Source organism: Tursiops truncatus, chromosome 17 (assembly GCF_011762595.2).
Source record: "Tursiops truncatus isolate mTurTru1 chromosome 17, mTurTru1.mat.Y, whole genome shotgun sequence".
Lineage (NCBI taxonomy): Eukaryota > Metazoa > Chordata > Mammalia > Artiodactyla > Delphinidae > Tursiops > Tursiops truncatus.
In genome coordinates, this window is record NC_047050.1 from 67,991,197 (window position 1) to 68,015,573 (window position 24,377).

The following is a 24,377-nucleotide window of genomic DNA, read 5'->3' on the forward strand; positions in this document are numbered from 1 at the left end:
GAGCTACTGAGATACAACTGAACACAGGAGAAAAAAATCCAGACCAAGTGGGCGTAACAGCTACAGTAGATGCCTCAACTGCCTCACGAGCTGAAGGACAGCCCTGGTCCACCCCCCAACCAAGTAATAAAACGACAACAAACAATTCTGCAGTAATGCTGAACAGTTAGAAGGGTGAATTCATAATTCCTATCAACACTCTAAACTTTTTTGTACACCCCACGATATCCACTACAAAACTTCTGGCGCAATACAACCACCTCTTGAAAAAGCCTGCAATCTCTCAAGAAAACGAGCTTCAGGATCTGAGCCGAGCAAGGGCTGACAGGACCACCAGGGCACCCTGGGCTGCCGGCGGTTTCTCTGCATTTCCGGACCGACTCAAACAATAGCGAAGGAAGGGAAGTGAAAATATTATAAACTGGATTCATGCTCATCACAGCACGTGCAGAGATATCAGAGATGCTTTCAACAATTATTCTAAACAGTGAAAAAATGGAAATAGTCAAAATAGGAGAGCGGGTACATAAATTATGGTGCAAATGGTGAGCTTTCTATACAGGGGTTAGAATGATGTTACGGGTAGCGCCTCTGGATTCTGCAGGCCCCTCTTTGAGGGGGCTGCAGCTGGTAATGGGGGAGAGGCTCCAGGCTCCTGACCCCGCTCCAGCCTGGGCAGCTCTGCTTTAGGGGGCTGTACGCGTCCAATGAAACAAAGGTTCTCAGGCTACAATATTTTACGAAACAGGAAAACATTTTCAAAGTATATAAATAAATGAAAAATAGGGTTACAAAATAGCACTACAGTACGAACCCAGTACTGTTTAAATATTGAATAACAAAAATTACACACAGGAAAACAATATGTATGTATAAATAGAAAAAAAGGTTAGAAGATAGATAGATAGATCCCAACCCCTTAACAACAGATTGCAAGGTGACTGGTGATTTTTTTTTTGAATTTAATTTTTTATACAGCAGGTCCTTATTAGTCATCCATTTTATACACATCAGTGTATACATGTTAATCCCAATCTCCCAATTCATCCCACCCCCACCCCACCACTTTCCCCCCTTGGTGTCCATACGTTTGTTCTCTACATCTGTGTCTCTATTTCTGCCTTGCAAACTGGTTCATCTGTATCATTTTTCTAGGTTCCACATATATGTGTTAATATATATTTGTTTTTCTCTTTCTGACTTACTTCACTCTGTATGACAGTCTCTAGATCCATCCACGTCTCTAGAAATGACTCAATTCCGTTCCTTTTTACGGCTGAGTAATATTCCATTGTATATATGTACCACTTCTTCTTTATCTATTCGTCTGTCGATGGGCATTTAGGTTGCTTCCATGACCTGGCTGTTGTAAACAGTGCTGCAATGAACATTGGGGTGCATGTGTCTTTTTGAATTATGGTTTCCTCTGGGCATATGCCTAGTAGTGGGATTGCTGGGTCATATGGTAATTCTATTTTCAGTTTTTTAAGGAACCTTCATACTGTTCTCCATAGTGGCTGTATCAATTTACATTCCCACCAACAGTGCAAGAGGGTTCCCTTTTCTCCACACCCTCTCCAGCATTTGTTGTTTGTAGAATTTCTGGTGATGCCCATTCTAACTGGTGTGAGGTGATACCTCGTTGTAGTTCTGATTTGCATTTCTCTAATAATTAGTTATGCTGAGCAGCTTTTCATGTGCTTCTTGGCCATCTGTATGTCTTCTTTGGAGAAATGTCTATTTATGTCTTCTGCCCATTTTTGGATTGGGTTGTTTTTTTAATATTGAGCTACATGAGCTGTTTATATATTTTGGAGATTAATCCTTTGTCCACTGATTCGTTTGCAAATATTTTCTCCCATTCTGAGGGTTGTCTTTTTGTCTTCTTTGTAGTTTCCTTTGCTTTGCAAAAGCTTTTAAGTTTCATTAGGTCCCATTTGTTTATTTTTGTTTTTATTTCCATTACTCTAGGAGGTGGATCAAAAAAGATTTTGCTGTGATTTATGTCAAAGAGTGTTCTTCCTATGTTTTCCTCTAAGAGTTTTATAGTGCCTGGTCTTACATTTAGGTCTCTAATCCATTTTGAATTTATTTTTGTGTATGGTGTTAGGGAGTGTTCTAACTTCATTCTTTTGCATGTAGCTGTCCAGTTTTCCCAGCACCACTTATTGAAGAGACTGTCTTTTCTCCATTGTATATCCTTGCCTCCTTTGTCATAGATCAGTTGACCACAGGTGTGTGGGTTTATCTCTGGGCTTTCTATCCTGTTCCATTGATCTCTATTTCTGTTTTTGTGCCAGTACCATATTGTCTTATTGTAGCTTTGTAGTATAGTCTGAAATCAGGGAGTCCGATTCCTCCAGCTCAGTTTTTTACCCTCAAGATTGCTTTGGCTATTTGGGGTCTTTTGTGTCTCCATACAGATTTTAAGATTTTTTGTTCTAGTTCTGTAAAAAAATGTCATTGGTAATTTGATAGGGACTGCACTGAATCTGTAGATTGCTTTGGGTAGTATAGTCATTTTCACAATATTGATTATTCCAATCCAAGAACATGGTATATCTCTCCATCTGTTTGTATCATCTTGAATTTCTTTCATCAGCGTCTTATAGTTTTGTGCATACAGGTCTTTTGTCTCCTTTGGTATGTTTATTCCTATGTATTTTATTCTTTTTGTTGCAATGGTAAATGGAAGAGTTCCAGATTTTTCATCATTAGTGTATAGGAATGCAAGAGATTTCTGTGCATTAATTTTGTATCCTGCAGCTTTACCAAATTCACTGATTAGCTCTAGTAGTTTTCTGGTAGCATCTTTAGGATTCTCTATGTATAGTATCATGTCATCTGCAAACAGTGACAGCTTTATTTCTTCTTTTTCAATTTGTATTCCTTTTATTTCTTTTTCTTCTCTGATTGCTGTGGCTAAAACTTCCAAAACTATGTTGAATAAGAGTGGTGAGAGTGGGCAACCTTGTCTTGTTCCTGATCTTAGTGGAAATGCTTTCAGTTTTTCACCATTGAGAATGATGTTTGCTGTAGGTTTGTCATATATGGCCTTTATTATGTTGAGGTAGGTTCCCTCTATGCCTACTTTCTGGAGAGTTTTTAATCATAAATGGGTGTTGAATTTTGTCAAAAGCTTTTTCTGCATCTATTGAGATGATCATATGGTTTTTCTTCTTCAATTTGTTAATATGGTGTATCACATTCATTGATTTGCATATATTGAAGAATCCTTGCATCCCTGAGATGAATCCCACTTGATCTTGGTGTATGATCCTTTTAATGTGTTGTTGGATTCTGTATCCTAGTATTTTGTTGAGGATTTTTGCATCTATATTCATCAGTGATATTGGTCTGTAATCTTTTTTTGTAGTATCTTTGTGTGGTTTTGGTATCAGGGTGATGGTGGCCTCATAGAATGAGTTTGGGAGTGTTCTTTCCTCTGCAATCTTTTGAAAGAGTTTGAGAAGGATGGGTGTTAGCTCTTCTCTAAATGTTTGACAGAATTCACCTGTGAAGCCATCTGGGCCTGGACTTCTGTTGGTTGGAAGATTTTTAATCACAGTTTCAATTTCATGACTTGTGATTTGTCTGTTCATATTTTCTATTTCTTCCTGGTTCAGTCTTGGAAGGTTATACCTTTCTAAGAATTTGTCCATTTCCTCCAGGTTGTCCATTTTATTGGCATAGAGTTGCTTGTAGTAGTCTCTTAGGATGCTTTGTATTTCTGTGGTGCCTGTTGTAACTTCTGCTTTTTCATTTCTGATTTTATTGATTTGAGTCCTCTCCCTCTTTTTCTTGATGAGTCTGGCTAATGGTTTATCAATTTTGTTTATCTTCTCAAAGAACCAGCTTTTAGTTTTATGGATCTTTGCTATTGTCTTCTTTGTTTCTATTTCATTTATTTCTGCTCTGATCTTTATGATTTTTTCCCTTCTACTAACTTTGGGTTTTATTTGTTCTTCTTTCTCTAGTTCCTTTAGGTGTGAGATGTTTGTTGTTTCTTCAGGTAGGACTGTATTGCTATAGACTTCCCTCTTAGAACTGCTGCATCCCATAGGTTTTGGATTGTCGTGTTTTCATTGTCATTTGTCTCTGGGTATTTGTCTCTCTGTGCTTCCTGGACTTGGGTGGCTATTTCCTTTCCCATGTTAGGGAAGTTTTCAAGTGTAATCTCTTCAAATATTTGCTCAGGTCCTTTCTCTCTCTCTTCTCCTCTGGGACCCCTACAATACAAATGTTGGTGCGTTTAATGTTGTCCCAGAGGTCTCTTAGGCTGCCTTCGTTTCTTTTCATTCTTTTTTCTTTATTCTGTTCCGCAGCAGTGAATTCCACCATTCTGTCTGCCTGGTCACTTATCCGCTCTTCTGCCTCAGTTATTCTGCTATTGATTCCTTCTAGTGTAGTTTTCATTTCAGTTATTGTATTGTTCATCTCTGTTTGTTTGTTCTTTAATTCTTCTAGATCTTTGTTAAACATCTCTTGCATCTGCTTGATCTTTGCCTCCATGCTTTTCCCGAGGTCCTGGATCATCTTCACTATCATTATTCTGAATTCTTTTTCTAGAAGGTTGCCTATCTCCACTTCATTTAGTTGTTTTTCTGGGGTTTTATCGTGTTCCTTCATCTGATACATAGCCCTCTGCCTTTTCATCTTGTCTATCTTTCTGTGAATGTGGTTTTTGTGCCACAGGCTGCAGGATTGTAGTTCTTCTTGCTTCTGCTGTCTGCCCTCTGGTGGATGAGGCTATCTAAGAGGCCTGTGCAAGTTTCTTCATGGAGGGACTGGTGGTGGGTAGAGCTGGCTGTTGCTCTGGTGGGCAGAGCTCAGTAAAACTTTAATCTGCTTGTCTGCTGATGCGTGGGGCTGGGTTCCCTCCTTGTTGGTTGTTTGGCCTGAGGCGACCCAACACTGGAGCCTACCCCGGCTCTTTGGTGGGGCTAATGGTGGACTCTGGGAGGGCTCACACCAAGGAGTACTTCCCAGAACTTCTGCTGCCAGTGTCCTTTTCCTCACAGTGAGCCACAGCCGCCCCCCGCCTCTGCAGGAGACCCTCCAACAATAGTAGGTAGGTCTGGTTCAGTCTCCCCTAGGGTCACTGCTCCTTCCCCTGGGTCCCAATGCACACACTACTTTGTGTGTGCCCTCCAAAAGTGGAGCCTCTGTTTCCCCCAGTCCTGTCGAAGTCCTGCGATCAAATCCCGCTAGCCTTCAAAGTCTGATTCTCTAGGAATTCCTCCTCCCGTTGCCGGACCCCAGGTTGGGAAGCCTGACGTGGGGCTCAGAACCTTCACTCCAGTGGGTGGACTTCTGTGGTATAAGTGTTCTCCAGTTTGTGAGTCACCCACCCAGCGGTTACGGGATTTGATTTTATTGTGATTGTGCCCCTCCTACCGTCTCACTGTGGCTTCTGATTTGTCTCTGGATGTGGGGTATCTTGTTGGTGAGTTCCAGTGTCTTCCTGTCGATGGTTGTTCAGCAGTTAGTTGTGATTCCAGGGCTCTCACAAGAGTGAGAGCACGTCCTTCTACTCCGCCATCTTGAACCAATCCACACACAGCTATTTCTACTCTCGGTGATTGGTGATTTTTATTTTAGTCTTTTGTCCCTGTATTTTCTAAGTTTTAACAATGAAGTGGTATTATTTTTACATTCAGAAAGTTATTTTTTTAATTAATTAACTTATTTATTTTTGGCCGTGTTGGGTCTTTGTTGCTGCATGCGGGCTTTCTCTAGTTGCAGCGAGCAGGGGCTACTCTTCGTTGAGGTGCACAGGCTTCTCATTGTGGTGGCTTCTCTTGTTGCAGAGCACAGGCTTCAGTAATTGTGGCATGTGGGCTCAGTAGTTGTGGCGCACAGGCTTAGTTGCTCTGCGGCATGTGGGATCTTCCCAGACCAGGGCTCAAACCCGTGTCCCCTGCGTTGGTAGGCGAATTCTTAACCACTGTGCCAGCAGGGAAGTCTCCAGAAAGTCATTAAAAAGAAATATGACACAGAAACACAAGAGGGCGATATAATCAACCAGCAGCTTATTTCTCATTCAAGTTACTTATTATTATAAGATAAAAAGCAGATGGTGTGTATAAAAGTAAAAATAATTAATTAGGCAGTGAATGTGGATGAAAAAAGTTACAGCTTCTCTATGACGCCAGGGAACTTGAGCTGTCTGCCCAGAGTGACAACCCTGACTAGTGTGGTCCTCAGAGCAACAGTGTCAGACCAGGCAGAAACTTCTTTGAAACAAAATCTCAAATCTCTTTAATCAGACTCTACGGATGGGATCCAACAACCTCTGTTTAAACAAGCTTTCTAAGGAAGATGGATGCAAGGTCAAGTTTGGGCCCCGCAGCCTTAGCTGTTCAGAGGAGAAGAAAAACCAAAGTTTCGCCAGAGAAGAAAGGCCTACAGTCAGGGAGTGCAAATCACTTGCCTAAGGTCTAAGGCGTAATTCCTATGAAGAAAGAACAGAGGTGAGTGACTCCTCTGGGAGATCTGGGAAAGACCTAAGGAAAAGGGGGAACCGAGTTCCCACTTTATGCCAAAGGGATCGGGAACTGGCAAGACTGAATTTAAGTGGAAAGTACAGTTTTACTGGAAGTTTTACAGAGAAAATTGGGTATGTGTAGGAGTGTCAGGGAATATGAGAATTCCTTAACATAAAGTAATGCAATTATATTTTGTCTAATTCAATTTAAGTAAATGATGGGTTAGATTTAACATCATGTCATACATCAAGAGTGAAAATGAAAGCGTGATTTTCCTTTGCGTTATGGGCAGCACCTGATTTCATCTGAGGATAATTATAAGAACAGGGTGGGGAGAGCTAAGATTTATAAGACCAAGCTAAATGAGAAAGCAAAAGGAAAATGCCTACATACGCCTTGGTTTAAAAGAGTCAGCCTGACCCTAAGGGTTTCTTTATTATGCTTGAAATGATTAATCAGTTCATGATCGACTTTCAGACCCTTAATTTCATTTCCATGCATGTAATCTATAATCTGCTATGTTTAAACCAGAACAAAACCATAATGAAAGTGACATCAAATCACATTTTCCTTGCCTTTACTGAACATCTTTATCACACGTTATGGTACATGTTTTACAACAAAAAACTTTTACTTAGGAAGAACCTTATTAACACAATTTAAAAATCTAACAAAATAAACATGTACAAGCACACAGGGCTCGCCATGTACTGGGAGAACACCATAATGCCTCACAGTAGACATTTACTGTCTTCATTTAACTGATAAGAAAAGAATACAGGCATCTGCTGCTCCCTTTGCCTGCTGCCCTACTCTGTCTGCTCGGTCCATATCTCATATGTTTTAAAACTCACTTCACTTGATCCTTGTTGAGTATTTTAGAATTCAAAGAATTTATCTAGCTGTGATATTCACCATCAGCTGATGTATTTCAAGGCCACTGCTGCAGAAAAGAATCTTCTTACATGTGTGATGCTGCTAGGATAACCAAATCAAAGTTTTCTCTACTTGAGGGAAAGAAAAAGCAGGACGTTTTAAAAATCTGGTCCTATACCCACGTCCATATTTCCCTATAGAACGAAGTAGCGTCTTAGTGTACACTATTAGAATACTCTGTATAAGCAATCTCTGAAACGAAGGTGACAGGCAAGCTTAGCACAGAGCCTGGAACAGAGCAGACACTTGGTAAATCCTGGCTGAGTCAAGGCCACAATTTTAGAAAGTCTTTTCTTTTCTTTCTTTTTAAAAATACTGAAATACTGATTTCACCTCACTCTCTAAATATCAGGTGTATCAACCAATGCTTGATGTTGTGTAATGTTTCTATTTAAAGAAAAGAGCCTCTCCAAGCCCAAGAGAGCAGTTTCACAAAATATCTATTAATTATTTGTGGTTCAGGTCAAGGGTCTCTCTTCTGGGAAGGCTTTCTCGGTATCCTTGCTTTCTGGATGAATAAATGAGGGAGGGAGTGAATGAATGAATCTGCCTCTGGTGACCTAGCTTGGGAAAGAGTAGAGAAGAGATCTGAACTCAGCTGTAACTGACTTCAAAGTCAGGCTATGTCCACCAGCTCTCTGAACTTCCAATTTCTTAACACGGCTGGGCAGTAAGTCAATAAGAGGGCCATTCACTTTTAGTGGAAGATATAGTAAGCTCCTAGTTCCAGATGGCATCAGTAGGCCGCTTCTTCAGGTTTAAACCTGAAGGTACCACAGGCAGGGGTATCATCTAAAATAGAGAGGTAAAGTATAAATAAAGAGGTTTAATATACTCAGAAATCATATACTAAAATGTAAGTAAGAAATAAATTCTAGAAGAGTTGATGTGAAATGGGAAAGAAAATTCAAACAAATAAATACAACAGATGAAATGGATCCCCTGATCCAGCAAGACATCTAAATGAGCATTTCTCCAAGTGGGTTCATGGGAAGTTAATGTTTCTTATACAACAGGAAAGTCTGTGGTTAAGTAAGTTAGGAAAACTTTGAATTGGACAGGTCTCTTTCATTGCAGGATGTCTCTAAGCCTTCGATACACAAATGTGCACTGTAAATCCCCAAGGGTATTACGTAGCGCTTCTCGATCCAGAACTCTTGTCAAAGAACAAGGCATGGGATTTGTGTTTCAAGGAAAACTTAGGGAAAGGGGTTTCACGCTCTGATGCGCCCATTCCCAGGCAAGAGGGAGTGGACACACTGGGTGCAGCCTGGCCACTGACCACAGGTGCAGGGGGTATACACGGCTCAAAGCACCCACCTGGCAGGTACACGTGGAGCCTGAAACCCAGCCACACTCCCTCACTCATCCGTGCTCTCTGGCACTGGCTGACATCAATCAGCCCGGGAGCAGGCTGGCTGGGCTGTAGTGCCTCTGTCCATGAGTCTAGGCTGGAGGGAGTGGCCTTGTCTGAGGGCAACAGAAAGTGGAGGTGAGGAGAGAACAGAGGCAACGTTCTGCAGAGGAATCCAAACCAGCTCAAGACCCGGCATGTAATGTGAAGCAGGGAGGTGGAAAGGCAGAATCCAGAGAGGAGGGAGGCCTTGCCCGGGACGGCAACAGGAAATCAAGAGTGGAAAGGGGCAAAGCAGTGAGAGTGAGGCTGAGTTTGGCAGAATTCTCTGAGCCAAGGAAAACACCTGCATTTGCTTTTCACAAAGTACCTCCAGATGTGGGCCTGGAGAAGGAGCTCTGGAGGCTTCTGGGCTGTTGATTATCTCAAAACAGTGCTTGCCTTACTCTTGCAATATCCGTGCTACTGTTTTGCTTGCCGTTCTTTATTTTTGTTTTAACTTTTTAAAATATTTTTATGGACATCTATCTATCTATCTATCTATGGCTGCGTTGGGTCTTCGTTGCTGCATGCAGGCTTTCTCTAGTTGCAGTGAGCGGGGGCTACTCTTCGTCGCAGTGCACGGGCTTCTCATCGTGGTGTCTCCCCTAGTAGTTGTGTGGCTCGTGGGCTCAGTGGTTGTGGCGCGTGGTCTTAGCTGCTCCGTGACATGTGGGATCTTCCCGGACCAGGTTATTGAACCCATGTCCCCTGCATTGGCAGGTGGATTCTTAACCACTGCGCCACCAGGGAAGTCCCACTTGCCGTTCTTTAAATCTATACTTTTTACTTAAATAAGTTAAAAGTAAACTTTATGTTATATCCATAAAAGGAGGTCCATATCCTTTGAGAGGCAGGCAGTCCAGGGCACTGCTTGAAAGCGTGGACTGTGGAGTGAACTGCCCGGGTTTGCATGCTGGCTCCAGTATCCACTGAGCGCCCTGCGACTTGATTTTCTCAGCTGCTGAACAGGGATAACTATGGCTGCTACCTGGTAGGGCTGATGTGAGCAGTGAAGGAGGCTATATATAGATAAGGCAGAAACAGTACTGCTCACCAAATACTCCATTTGTTCCCTTCCACCTCCTGGGCCCCTGCAAATGGGGCCAGGAACACAGTTTAAACCAAAGAACTAATCTATCAGGGAAAGCTGCGACATGTCTTCATCTGATTCTACAGTTTCTCTCGTCCTCTGCACAGCCAACCTTGCTGAGACAGAGGAGCCTCCCTCTGTCTCGGTCTCTGAATCACACTGTTACTACAGAGCAGACCCCCTCCATAGACACGGGACAGGAGGAGGAAATAAACCTTTACTATGTTAAGCCATGGAGACGCGGGGGTTAATTTATTACTGCAGCACATCCTCGCCTATCCTAGCTAATACAACAAGCAAAGCGATTAAAACAGCGCCCGGCATGTAGCAGGCACACCACAAAACACTCATTGTCATTACTATTTGTATAGTAAACATTAACCATAAAAATTATGAAAACTTTACCTGCCTGAAGGCTCTGAGGATAAGATCAGGTCCATTTTTGTTTAAAAGAGATACTGATAAGCAACTGTTAGGGGCATCCTAAAGCAGCCAGCACCAACCAGAGACTCCCTCCTCCACACTCAGTCCTCTCCTCCGGCTAGTGAGACTCCCTCCTCCAACAAGCGCTAATTTCTTTCTCCCCCTTTCCTCTTCTCCTCCTTTTCCTTCCGTCTTCTCTCACAGATCCACAGCTCTAAAAACGTTAAGTCTTTCAAGCATCAAAATGCTGTTCTGTGAGTCTGTTTCAAGTGGAGTTAACACCTGACAGCCACATAACCACAATCACACACATTTCAAATGAAAAGTGTTATTCACTGCAAGTAAAACTCACAAGATGAAAATCAATCCTATTTCAAATGCATTATTTGAACTTCCTATTTAAAACACTTTTAATGTAAACCCTTAAAAGAAGAAAAAAAAAAGGAAAAACAAAACATGTTAAAATTTGGCCTGGGGATACCAGGATTTCTGTATATTGAATGTATTTAAGACAAGGTACACCTGTACTAATGAATGTACAATTCAAATCCTATAAGGGAATTATGGTTTAGTTATACAGTGAAATACTATGTAGCCTGTTAAAGTGGTTCTGCAATTTTATTTGTATGGTCATGGAGAGCTAACAAGCTTTATAAACAAGCCTGCATGTAAAGCAATTATACTCCAATAGAGATGTTAAAAAACAAAACAAAACAAAACAGAACACTAACTGGAAAAGACATACGCACGCCCATGTTCACTGCAGAATTATATATAATAGCCAAGACATGGAAGCAACCTAAGTGTCCATCAGTGGATCAATGGATAAAGAAAATGTGGCAGATAGACAGATAGTGGAATATTATTCAGCACACACAAAAAAGGAAATCTTTCCATTTGCAACAACATGGGTAGACCTTGAAGGCATTATGCTAAGTGAGAAGTCAGACAGAGAAAGACAAATACCATATGATCCCACTTACATGTGGAATCTAAAAAAATTAAAACCAGCAAACTCATAGATACGGAGAAGATATTGGTGGTTACCAGAGCTTGCGGATAGGGGGTAGGCAAAATGGGTGAAGGGGGTTAAAGATACAAACTTCCAGTTATAAAATAACTAAGTCATGCATATATACACTACCAAACGTAAGGTAGATAGCTAGTAGGAAGCAGCCGCATAGCACAGGGAGATCAGCTCGGTGCTTTGTGACCACCTAGATGGGTGGGATAGGAAGGGTGGGAGGGAGAGAGACGCAAGAGGGAAGAGATATGGGGATATATATCTATATGTATAGCTGATTCACTTTGTTATAAAGCAGAAACTAACACACCATTGTAAAGCAATTATACTCCAATAAAGATGTTAAAATAAATAAATAAAAACAAGTCTTCAAAATATATGTATAACACAAGCTTGTTTAAAAAAACAAAACTGATTTGGTAGCAAAACCTGACCTGACCTGAATTCACTTGGTGGTTAGCTTGGACTTGAATTGAGGTGGGACTCCTCACTTATCCCACTTCATGTAACTATTCACCTGAGAAGTCACTAGGGGGCATTGCATAATATATGGCATATGCACCCTGTCAACCTTCTGGAATCTATAAAGTTCTGGATTTTGAAAAACATCTAACCCCAAGGGTTCTGGATAAGAGACTGTGGAGTTGGATGTTACACACACACACGTGTGTGTGTTAGTGTATAAATTATCAGTATCTCTGTGTATAAATCTATGAAACTGTTTCAAAGGACAAACTATAATATTAGTATTCACAGAAGTTAGAATTATGTAATGATCTTTATTTAAAATTTCTGAAATTTTTCTAGTAAACACATACAACTTTTATAACAGAAAGGAAAAAGAAAGCCTTCTCCTTCTTACCCATCCTCCCATTCATATGGACAGATCTCATTTCATGAAATGTCCTACACTACTAATTGGCAATGAAGCATGTCAGGACATAAGGGGATGGCTGGCAGATCAAAAGGTGAAACCTTCCAATTACGGATTACCGTTCTGCAAAATGATGAGGTTTTAAAAATGTATCATATAACCCAGAGCACCCAGGGGCTACCAGTTTACTACTGAGGAGACCCAGGCTTTCAGCACTTTTCGACGTTTCAAAGAAGAACTGGAGAAATAATCTGTTTGCTACAAACCTAGAGCCAATCTGCACATTTCCAACCATTCTCATTTGAAGGGGAAAAAAAGAAGAAAAATTAAAAAACAATCCTTAACTCAAACCACAATAGCCTGCAGTCAGAGACTGCAAACAGGAAATGCTACGCAGCTGGAGAAATCTCGGCTTTGCTGAAACAGCTCTGAAGCAATATCTGCCCTCTAACTGCTAGAGGAGGTGCAGGCTCTTACGCAAGCTACAGCATTGTCCAAAGGCCTAGGGAAGAGAAGGAAGCAGAGGCACAGAGAGTCCCGGCTGGACTGGAATCCTCCTGGGCACCTACTACTTCAAAACAGCTTTCACATATATTTCTAAAACTGCTGCTACATTGAGGCTCTTAGGGTATGGTTTAAACGGTTTTCCTGTGCCCACTGAGAATCTATTTCAATCTACTCCTTTCCCGTCCCATTTTTGTGGTTTGATAATTAAATGGATGCAATGCTCTGCTGACTCCCTAACTTCTTCGTCAGGATCACAGGATGATGGCCTGACACTGAGGTGTAGAGCAGACCCAGCACTGTTTAGCAAGTAATGACTTTACTGCTTTCCTTGTAATAGTTAACAAAAAGGAAAAAGAAAAAAAAAGACTGAACATAATTTTGGTACTATATATTTAATCAAATAAAAATATTTAGAAACAGCTAAAATTCAAGATCACCCTGTTTTTCTTCTTTTTTTTCTTTTCTTACAAGGAAGGCTTAATCATTAATACATTAACTAAAGGACATTTGTAAGTAGAAGGAACCAAATATATAATGGCACGGAAGCAAGAAACAGCCGATGCTCCAGCAACAACAAATCATTTGCTGTGTCTGGAGCTGACTGATTACGAAGGCATGTTTGAACTGAAGGAAGGACGAGTCCAGAGAGACTGGTACATCAACTAAAGAAATATTTCTAACATTTTTTTAAAATGCTACTATCTACTAAGCAGATTATGAACTAAACCTACAAAAGATACTTCACAGAAAAGCCCACATGCTTAAAATCTTGCCAGAAACATATTAAAAACATCAGCAAAATAGATCACGTCCACATTTCTCTGGCCTCTCACCCCTAAAAGGCAGCATTCCCCAGACATATTCAAACATGATGAACGGATTCACTTCTGGGAGGAAACAGCTAATCACCTTTTGAGAATAGTGACCACACAGAGGTCTTTACCTAGAGGTAAAAATTCAAAAGACAGAGAAAGACTGGTTTAGAAAACCTGCAACAGTTAAGAGGAAGTAGGAAGTGGTCTAAATGAATAGTAGAGGTGAGAGTTTGGTTTTTGGTCTGTGCACTTGTTATATTCTGAAACTGTTATATAACAATAGCTATATTATTAAAGACATTCCCCAACAATAGCTATATTATTAAAGACTTTTTCCAACTTTCTCTCCCTGACTAGAATCTGATAATTTATTTTTATTAACCTTATTATTAAAAAAAAATTATAGACTCACAAAAAGCTGCAGAAATAGTACAGAGAGCTTCCTTGTACCCATCGACCCACTTCTCTCAAGAGTAATATGTTTCGTGTGCTATAAACCACATTATCAAAACCCGGAAATCAACATTGGCACAAGATGATCAACCAGGCTCCAGGCCTTACTTGAATTTCACCAGTTTTTGCACGCACTTATTTTTTGGTACGTCTCTGTGTATATTTCTATGACATTTTACCACATGTATAGATATGGTACAGCTATACCACAGTCAAGACAGAGAACTGTTCCGTCAACACAAAGGAACTCCCTTGGGTTCTTCCTTTATAGTTAACACCCTTGCCCCTGCCTCCAACCCTGTTCTCTATCTCTGTAATTTTGGATGATTTAGACTTAACTCAGAAAAATACATAAATGGCAAAGTTATCCTGTTAAAAGTCACTGTTTTATGGAACTTCTTATTTTTACTTTGAGACGTCAGAAGCCCACAGTGGTAGAAAGAACACGAAAGAAAGAAACAAAAGACCTTCCTGTATGTACTTGGGTAGTTCCCACTGGACAGGCAAGTCCCCGATCCTATTCCTGCCCCAGTACCTAGATTCCCAGGTGCTGACAGCAAGCAGATATCTCAGCACTGGCTCTCACAACAGGGAAGGGACGAGGCTGAACTGTCAGGGATGAGAGCTCTATCAGAGGGGGTTCTTTGGAAAGTCACATTCTCTGGAACTTCTAGTGAATAACTTTGTCCCAAACAGGAAAAGTGCATATGCTCTAATGCTGACACTAAGTGAAATCCACAGAAACACAAAGTTGCTTAGGACATGTGATTTCATCTATGTGAGGGGAAAAGTGCAGAAAAAGAGAACCAGAAAGACAAACCCGAAATATCAATGAAGGCTCTCTCAGGGTAAGAAGGATATAAAAGAGAACCTGCAATTTTCTCTTTGAATTCTAAAATTTCCCAACTAGGCAGGTGTTTCATTTTATAATCAGAAAAAAATACATAAAGTCTCTGCAGTGGCCATTAATGCCACAGTGGTATTAATATTAATGTAGTTTACTAATATGGTAACAATCCACTGTGCGTGACTCAAGGAATTTGCAGTTTATAATGTTTCTCACATGGGTCATAGGATCTGATTCTCACATAAGCAACAGGGTAGGAAGGGAGGTACTTTTCCCCCATTCTTCCAGGGAGGAAATTCATGCTTATAAGTTAGGCGAAGTTAACCTTATGGCACTCAGTCCTTATGTCAAAGGACATAACAAAGTCTTTGATTTCTGATGACAGTGGTTCTCAAGTCCCCAAGGTCGAAAGTATTTTCATAATACTACTAAGGAGTTTTAGCTGACCTTCTCACTGTCTTGACACTTGCACTGATAGTGCAAAAATAATGAAGGTAAAACTGCTGGTGCATTAGTGTGATGCAAGGTATTGCCACAAACTGTAGTCACTCTCTTCCTCATGGTCATGCTCTTGCAGTAAAAAAATAAAATAAAATAAAAGGCTATCTTCATTTAAGAATGTCCACCATGAAACAGTAGAAATGACTGATTTTATTACCTATCAACCCTTGAGTATATCGTTTTAATATTCTCTTTGATGAAATACGATGCATAGGAAGTAAAGAACTTCCAAGGCATTCCAAAATAGATGCTTATCTTGAGAGAGCACATGTATGCAGTTTTGCAAGTTGCAAGTTGGACTGGCTGGTTTTGTTAGTTTTCTACTGGAACACCACTTTTTTCCTTGAAAGAGTGACTGACAACTGTGGTACTGAGATCTGGGTATTTGGCAAACATTTTCTTGAAAATGAATTACTCATCACTACAAGGTGAACAAGTGACAATATTTGTTGCTAATGATAAAACTGGAGCTTTCAGAGAAAAGTTAAAATTTTGGAAAACCTCTGTCACCGTGAGCTTGACAGTTTCCAAATCCTTAAAGTTAATTTATATGGTTTCAGATTCATACTGCTACTAACTTTTAAGGAACCACCATCACGTTTTGACATAGTATCAAATAAAATTATTGATAATTACCCGAAAAGGCTCTTGAAGTACTTTTCTCTCTTCCCAATATATAGACCTGTATGAGACTGTAATTTTTTGTCTACTTCAAGCAAAACAACGTATTGCAACAAAATGAATTAATACATTAAAAAGTTCCTCAGTTTTAAATTCTAAGATGGTAAACATGGATAGAAATAGTCCACATAAACACAAACTCTTTGGTGTTCTCAAACATTTTTAAGATTGGGGTCCTAACACCCAAGTTTGAGAACTACTGGCTAACACTCTTCCAATATAATATATGTAATTCACTAAGGAGGGAAACCCAAAGGAAAAAGTAGAGAAGATAGTACTTTGCAAGCTAAAGAGAAACAGGAGTTGGACGACTACTGGTACAGGTTCCAGTCACCATGTCAGATGGGCCGTTAGCACCCACAGTCTATAGAGGCAACATCACGCCTTCTGTAATTTGTGGACGCAGCACTGATGACTCCACGTGAGCGTGATCCACAGTCAGGGAACTTGAGCGCAAGCCCTAATTCCACTACTTCCCAGGCATGTTATTTTTTGAAGATTTGATGCACTTATTTGCAAAATGGGATATGACTATCCGTACCTGCCATTACACGGCGGGCTGCCATAAATATCAAGCAAGAAGATGTAAGTAATAATAAAAGCTTGTATTTGTTAAGCAAATTCCATAGGTCAGGTATTACGCTTGGTGATTTACTTCCAGGATCTTGATCAAGTCCCACCACTACCAAGAAACAGATACTATAATTTCTTTTTACGGATAAGGAAACTAGCATTAGAGAAGTTAAAGTGATTTGCCTTAGGCTAGAAAGCTGGGCGCTGGGAGTTGGGAGTCCAGGTCTGATAGTGACCAAAACCTATATTCCTCCCACCACTTACAATGCACGAACTCTCCCATCCTGTATTATGGCCTTTTTATAAAAACTGTTTTCTAGGCAGTAAGCAAAGCAAGTTTCTTTAAACCTGGCTCAGTGCATGACCCTCTGTGCAGTCCTCAGATGTCTATTAGTTACAGGTTAGGGACTTTCCTGGTGGTGCAGTGCATAAGACTCTGCGTTCCCAATGCAGGGGGCCCGAGTTCAATCCCTCATCAGGGAACTAGATCCCACACACATGCCACAACTAAGGAGGCCGCCTGCCACAACTAAGACCCAGTGCAACCAAAAAAAAAGCTCAGAGATGCAAGAGGTTAGAAGCTGGCTAATAAAAAGCCAGCCTCGGTCCATGTGAAGTTAACACCAACATCTGGGCAGCTCCTGGGAGTTTGCATGTAACCTCTCACTTGATCATCGTACCTTCCACGCTCATTGAATGTTTAGAAAAACAAACATCTAAATGGTGACTGAGAGTCACCAGCACTTAGTACACTGATGTTTTTCAGGACCAACCCTTCAGAAACTCCCAAACACAATATACTTATAATACTGATTGCTTAAAAGTAACACGACTAATAAAAGTTTTCCCTACCTAGAGTCAGTCAAAAGCAGAGCACTAGGGGCTTCCCTGGTGGCGCAGTGGTTGAGAGTCCGCCTGCCGATGCGGGGGACACGGGTTCGTGCCCCGGTCCGGGAGGATCCCGCATGCCGCGGAGCGGCTGGGCCCGTGAGCCATGGCCGCTGGGCCTGAGCGTCCGGAGCCTGTGCTCCGCAATGGGAGAGGCCACGGCAGTGAGAGGCCCGCGTACCGCAAAAAAAAAAAAAACCCCCCCCCCCAAAAAAAAAGCAGAGCACTAGACCTGACCCCAAAACCGACCCTTTCTTCCATGAAAATAAATAATACTTTAATGTAAACTATTAAAATACCCATCGTGAGCAATATCTTAATTAGAAAATGACATTTTTCAGGATTGACCATAGACCTCAACACAACAGACATTTGGATATTTGCCGGTTCAACTGAGGATACAATTTAGGAAGTCTAAAATATACCAAGGTACCTTTTTTAAAATCTTACTTTCTAAATTTCAACTGTATCCATTACTGCTTAATGTTTCCAGCCTTCACTAGCCTAAGAGAATAGGATTTTCAAGAATCTCCTGAGAAAAACAGCTTCCCAGGGGGGTGCTCCCCCAAACTCATCTGGGGCCTGAAGGTGCTTGCAACTGACTCAGAAACCCCTCCCTGCCCGAGGGGATTGGCTTCCTCTCCGCCCTCTGCTCTGGGGCGTGACCCCGTGAATCTTCCTGGTTTGCTCTTCCCTTTCCTGGCAAAACATGAAAAGGGAAGCAGTAAGCTGCCGGCTGTTGTCGGGTCTTACGAACTCCTGGGACTGACTTTATTCAATCAGAAGAGTGTTCCCTTAGTAACCAGCTACAATACACACTGATTCTTCTAACCTGCTCCCTCACTGGAAATGCCACCACCTTCTCTTTTCTTGGCCGGGCCGCATGGCTTGCGGTATCTCAGGTGCCCAACCAGGGACTGAACCCAGGCCACGGCAGTGAAAGCCCAGAATCCTAACCAACTAGGCCACCAGGGGACTCCCTGCCACCACCTTCTTTTAAGGGAAAATGTTTTTGTTTTTTAAATTAATTGAATGAAATCTTCCAGCAATTTCTTTTCTTTCTTTCTTAGAAGGAGGAGGCCTGCAGCTTGGGGTATGTTTAGGGAAAGAAGACAACCAGAGCCGAGGTGCCAGGCAGTGCAGAGTAGGCTGGGAAAGACGATGGATGCAGCGACGGAATGCTGGGCTCACACCTCCTTACCGACAGCACGCCCGAACAAGTCACAGACATAATCTCAGTGTGCCTCAGTGCGCACATCCTGGTTAAAGGTAAACCCACCACAGGGCTGTTGTGAACTGTGAATCTGTTGTGAATTGTTGAATGATAAATCCACACAAAGCACACTGCCAGGTTCCTCAGAGCGTTCAGTGACTACCAGCTGTTTCCGTAGTTATTAGTTCTGTAGCTACAGTTGTTTCCGTAGTTCCATACAGAGCTAAGCAAACATAGACAACGACTGATGCTTGAATGGCCACTGACTCGTGTGGACGGCATGAAATCCACACACGAATCCCTGCACACGGAAGGAACCTACAGGGTAGGGAAGTGTGGAAATGGACTGGCCCAGGAAACGTGGAAGTAATGGCTACTGACTTAAGCCACATACATTTGGTCTCCTGGAAACTAAAGGTTAGCAAGATATTCCTGTGAAAACGCCCATCTCAGGGAAAACAGAACGTCCTCCCTCACTAGTAGCCGTTTACCAGTTATTACCGAAGTGAACTGTCAGAATCTTCTTTCACTTCTTTTCTTCCCACCATAGTACCTCTGAGCAATGCCACCCACAAAAAGGCAGGCAGCACCCAGAGGAAGGAGAAATGGGAGGCCTCATCTGAATCAAAGAGATTCACATAATCTAAGATTTACAGAAATATCATGGGTTTGTCAAATAAACCCCAAAGTGTAGGAATACATAGGCCCTAAGTTAAATACCATCCTTTCTCAAATTTCTGAAAAGAAGACATATTTCTATTTTCAGTCTTTATTTTCTTTAAGATTAGCTGTCACTGTGTAAGACTAATTCAGTGGCATAAACTATCAAGCAGAATTAAATTGTCAGGGAGACAGACACATACATATATTTATCTAGTGGGATAAGAAAAAAAAAGAATATTCTGATTGGTCAAATAACCAGGTTAATTTACTATAGAAAGGTAGTCTTTATTTTCCAACAGGGTGCGTTCACATCTGGAAGACAGCCATTTGTACCAAGTAGATTTGTGACACGAGTCTCACGAAAGACCACAGACGCCTATTTGATATGAGTAACTGACCCAGGGTCAAGACATCTTAAGCTTGAGTTCTGGATCTTTAAAGGAGGCAAAGATGCAATGCTGAGACTGGCGAGAGGAAGAGGAGGAAACAGCTCCTCTCTTTCAGGAAGGAGCCTACAAAAGTATGATATACTTTTCCTTTGGCATCTTTCAACCTCCCACTGCTCCTATCTCTTGGGACTTAGGGGAAGAGAGACTTGATTAAATTAACTCACACACAAGTGTGGTAGCTGTGCTACACAGAACGAACCTTTCTTGACATGAACGCAGCGTGAGGGTGAGGGAGGGTAGTGGGCACAATTTGGGGACACCCAGACAACACTGCCTGCCCAATGGGTCCCCCCACCTCCATCTGTGTCTGCTCCTAGGTCAGCAGCTCCAGTGTCTCAGATTTTTAGGGATTCTTCTTGTCATCATCTACTTCTGAAACCACAGATTCCCCAAATCTTAAAATCTTTTTTCTTGGGAGGGTGTTAAAAGGATATGGGGAGTTGGGAGAGGTTAATTATTTGTAAATCAGCGACCAAAATGCATGCTGGTCTTCACACAAGTGAAGGGTGACATGTATGTCTGAAACAAAAAAAATCATCAAACTTTCAACTAATTACTCTTTCAACTAATTAAAATGCAAGAGTTACTAAAACTTATCTAAACAAACACAAAAGCAAAACAATGGGAGAATGTGGAAAAGAATTCAGGTTAACAAGTTTCTCTCAGATTCAAAAAACCTACCCTGCTATCAGCTGGGCCGGAGGTACAAACTCTAGGCATTTCACAGTGACAGTTTCCTTAAATGTGACTCCATACCGAGGACTAAAAAGACTTTTATTTTTATTTTTTGCCCTCAGGATCAAGTGTTGGGAGAAGACTATTATATTGTTCTCTTTGTGATCTTACTATACCTTGATCAGGCTGTAATTAAAAAATATATATATTTTATGAAATGGCTTACCAGATTTTTCAGCAGTGTGGACAGTTCCTTTGTAAGAGTAGAAAACTTGACAAAAGCGGTGCCAAGATCTGGGTTGTCTCGACTTAAAAAATTACTCCCAAACTTATCAAGAACTTGTGCATAGTTTTCTTCATTTTGTACATGATCTGAAAAGAAGAAGAAAAAGGAGTCTGAGCTACTATTTGCCACAATGACAAGTTACTCTGAACATCGATCACTAGAAACTCTCGAAAGGAAAGCAAAGAAACTCCATCAATTCTTTATTGAACATGTCTACAAGGTGGTTAGCAGCGCGCTGAGTGGTCTCACTCACTCTATCAAAGGCGGTTTCCACTTTTTCTATCAGAGCACTGAGTTCATTTATATCCCAACTAATCCACAGACTCACCAAACATTGAGGGGTCAAATTATCACCACATTTTCAAGCAATTAAAAAACTATGATCGTCAGGAAACAAGGAGAAAATTCTCCTTAGAAAAATCAACCTTGGAATGCAAAAGAAAAATCCATGTGTTCTAACATGTTTCTTTCTCTGCAATTAATCCTTATTTCCTTTAATTTTGTCTAAGACCCAGGTCCGAGGAACAGCATTCATACAATGCTTTTTCACACATCATCTCTTGATGCAAAATGTGCAGGTGTAGATCAGACAGATCTAGAGTTCAAGATTGGTTTCACTACCTATGAGCTTGCTACCTTAAGTTTTTTAACTTCCGTGGCTATTATCCTAGCTGGCACGTGAAAGGTATCAATACAATATCTGTGAATAAATTTCCCCATTCTGAGCTTTGGTTTTCTGATCTATGAGATGGAGACCAATATTTACAAGACTGTGGTGCTGATGAGTTGATAAAAAATATACAAAGGTTTCTCAATAGAGTGAATGCTCCATAAGTAACAATAATTCCTTCCTCAAAACACTTTCTCTACTTGGCTTCCAGGATATCACACTCTCTTGACTCTTCCCACCTCATGGCTGTTCCTCTCCATCATCGTCTTTGCTGGTTCTTCATCTCCCTGGCCTCAAGTCTTTGGGCCTTTATTCTTCTATACTGACGCCCACTCTCATGGGATCTCACCTAATCTTATGGCTTTAAGTAATTTCTATTAGCTGACAACTCCCAAACTGATATTCCCAGCCCAGATCCAACCCTGAATGCAGACATATATCAAGTGCCCGTTCAGTATCTCCTAGTACTCAATCTTAACTTGCTAAAAACAAACCCTGATGCTCTGCCCCAACTCTCTTTTTTCTACAGTGCCTCCATATCTCAGTGGGTTAATGGCAAATACATTCTTATAGTTGTTCAGGCTGAAACCCATCAAGTCATACCTGATTTTCCCTTCTCATACCCCAGATGCAATCCACTGGCCTTTACCTTTAAAAATATTACTGAAATCTGACGGCTCACCACCCACATGACTACCAACCTTATCCAACATCATCTCTTGCCTCCATCACTGCAAACCCTCCTGCAAAAAAGTTCCTTTGTTGCAGCTCTTGCTCCCCTACAGGCCGTTTCCAGTACAGCACCCAGTGTGATTCTGGTAAACTGTGCATCTCATCTCGTGACTCTCGGGGCAGACACTGCTATTCATCATGGCTATCCAGGTTCCCAACCCTTGCAGGCTTATGGGAAGGGATAGTGCACATCCCCACACCCTGAAGTAACAAGGCGCTGACCAAGGAAATACGAGTGGAGGTGGTGTGTACCACCTTCACGTGGCAGCATCTCAGATGCCCGTGCTCAGCTGTACACGGCTCTCTTCCTTTGTGGTGGAGTACAGGGAAGCATGAATTTACACAGAGGCCCATAGTAGGTGTAGGATATTTATTAAACAAATAAATGAACAAAAAAGTATCTATCAAAATCATACCTTTAAGGGCTTAATTCATACAACAGCTCTTTCTTTTCAAAGCCTTCCCTTAGTTGGCAATAATCTTTCTTTGCCCATAATTCTCTGTACCTCTACTGCAGTATTTTCCACTACATCATACATTTGTGTAAGTACAGCTCTTTCCCTGCCACCAGACCATGAGAAGCAGGGGCTCCCTCTGGCTCACCTCTGCATCCTCACACAACAAACACCACTGCATGTGTTTCAGTGAGCTCGGCTTATGAAGCTAGCTTTACTGAGCTGCTGACTTGGATTCGTCGATTTCCCTTTCAGGAATTTAAGAAGCATTCACTTCTTAAGTCTCCTAGGTTGTTCAGTAATTGAACAACAAATAATTTAAAAATATTGCACTCTCAAACACACCCTCAATAACTGCATGGGAGCAACGGTATGAGCCTGGACTGGGGAACGTCCCAGGAAGAAGTCGAAATACGACGAAGGTAACAAGCGTCACAGCGTCCAATGAAATGAAATGAGGCCCTAGCAACCTTCTAATCATTGCCACATTAAAAATGCATGGTGCCTACAGTGGATGTCGGCATTTCAGGCTGAGATATTAAAAAAGATAAAAATGCAGCTCCGGTTACCGCCCAGGTTCACTCTGAGAAGCGGCTCAGAGAAACACAAAGGAAAGGCCACATCAGCTGCACAGGCAGGATGCACACCTTTGATGTCCCTCATAAGCTGGACCCACCCTGATACCTTCTGTCTCAGGCCAAAGGGCCTCACCCTGCCCTGGAGAACCCCACTCCACCTGCCACCCTTTCCTGCTTCTGAAGGCCAGCAAAAAAGGGGTTCAGCTGCCTGTTCATTTCAACTGCTTTCGAGGGAAGGGTCTCGGAGGTAAAACCTAAGTGGTAGGCTTTGTGTTCGTTTGCTTGAAGTTATAAAATATTTCAAATGATATATCAGAATCTTTAGTTAATAAAACACCCATGTACCCACTGGCCAGTTAAGAAATAAAATACTGCAGAGTGTGTCCTCTCTCTCCCACCTGCTACCCAATCCCAGTCTCTTCCCTCCTTCCCCAGACACAACCACTATCCTCAATTTGGATTTCCACGTAGGGTTAGAAAGTACTACGAGAAGCTCTCCTTTTATGAGGGACGACAGACTCATCAGAAAATAAGATGGACTTGGCCAAGGCAGGGAGAGAGGCCACAGGAAGTTGGCTGAGAACCTTCTCTGACCCAAATGCTTTTCACAATATCATATTTAACCTTCACCAGAACTCTGCAAGGGAAGAAGTATGCTTGTGGGGCAGATGAAACCTAAAATGTGGTGAGAGAGAGGCAAAAGGTGAGACTGGATACGTACAGGCTAGATCATGTGTGCTGTATGTTTTGCCAATTCCACAACCGAAGAACCATATGCACACACGTAAGAGTGTGTGTGTATATGTATTAATCACGTTTATATATACACACATGTATAAAATTTCCTAGTGTAGTCGCCTGTTTTAAAATATGGCAGCTAATTTAGTGAGCTGTATCTTGGAATACTACTACTAATTCTCTTGAGGGGAGAAATGATGGGAGTTAAACATCAGGTGCTCGTGCCCGGCATGTGGCACGTGCGCCTAAGAGATCAGCTAATATTACCTCTATACCCATGATAATATAGAGATGCGTTTAATATCAAACAACATAGGGGCATACGTCTCACGTTTTAAGTCTTTTCTTACATACTGCGTTACAAAGGTAACAGTGACAATTCACCCGACAGATTATATAACTACACGCATCCCTTTGTACAA

At 41.5% G+C, this 24,377-nt stretch overlaps 1 protein-coding gene across 8 annotated transcripts in view; it reads right to left on the reverse strand.

The window, feature by feature from the left end:
• The window catches only part of ASAP1 (ArfGAP with SH3 domain, ankyrin repeat and PH domain 1), a 349,999-nt gene that overhangs the window by 102,131 nt on the left and 223,491 nt on the right, over positions 1–24,377 (reverse strand). For all 8 annotated transcript variants that reach the window (XR_012327408.1, XM_073794762.1, XM_073794764.1 and 5 more), the window contains one exon: positions 20,723–20,868. Coding sequence is in view for 7 of the 8 variants with exons in the window: in XM_073794762.1 (XP_073650863.1) it covers positions 20,723–20,868 (146 nt within the window). In the remaining variant the exon portion in view is untranslated. The remainder of the gene's footprint in view (positions 1–20,722; positions 20,869–24,377) is intronic.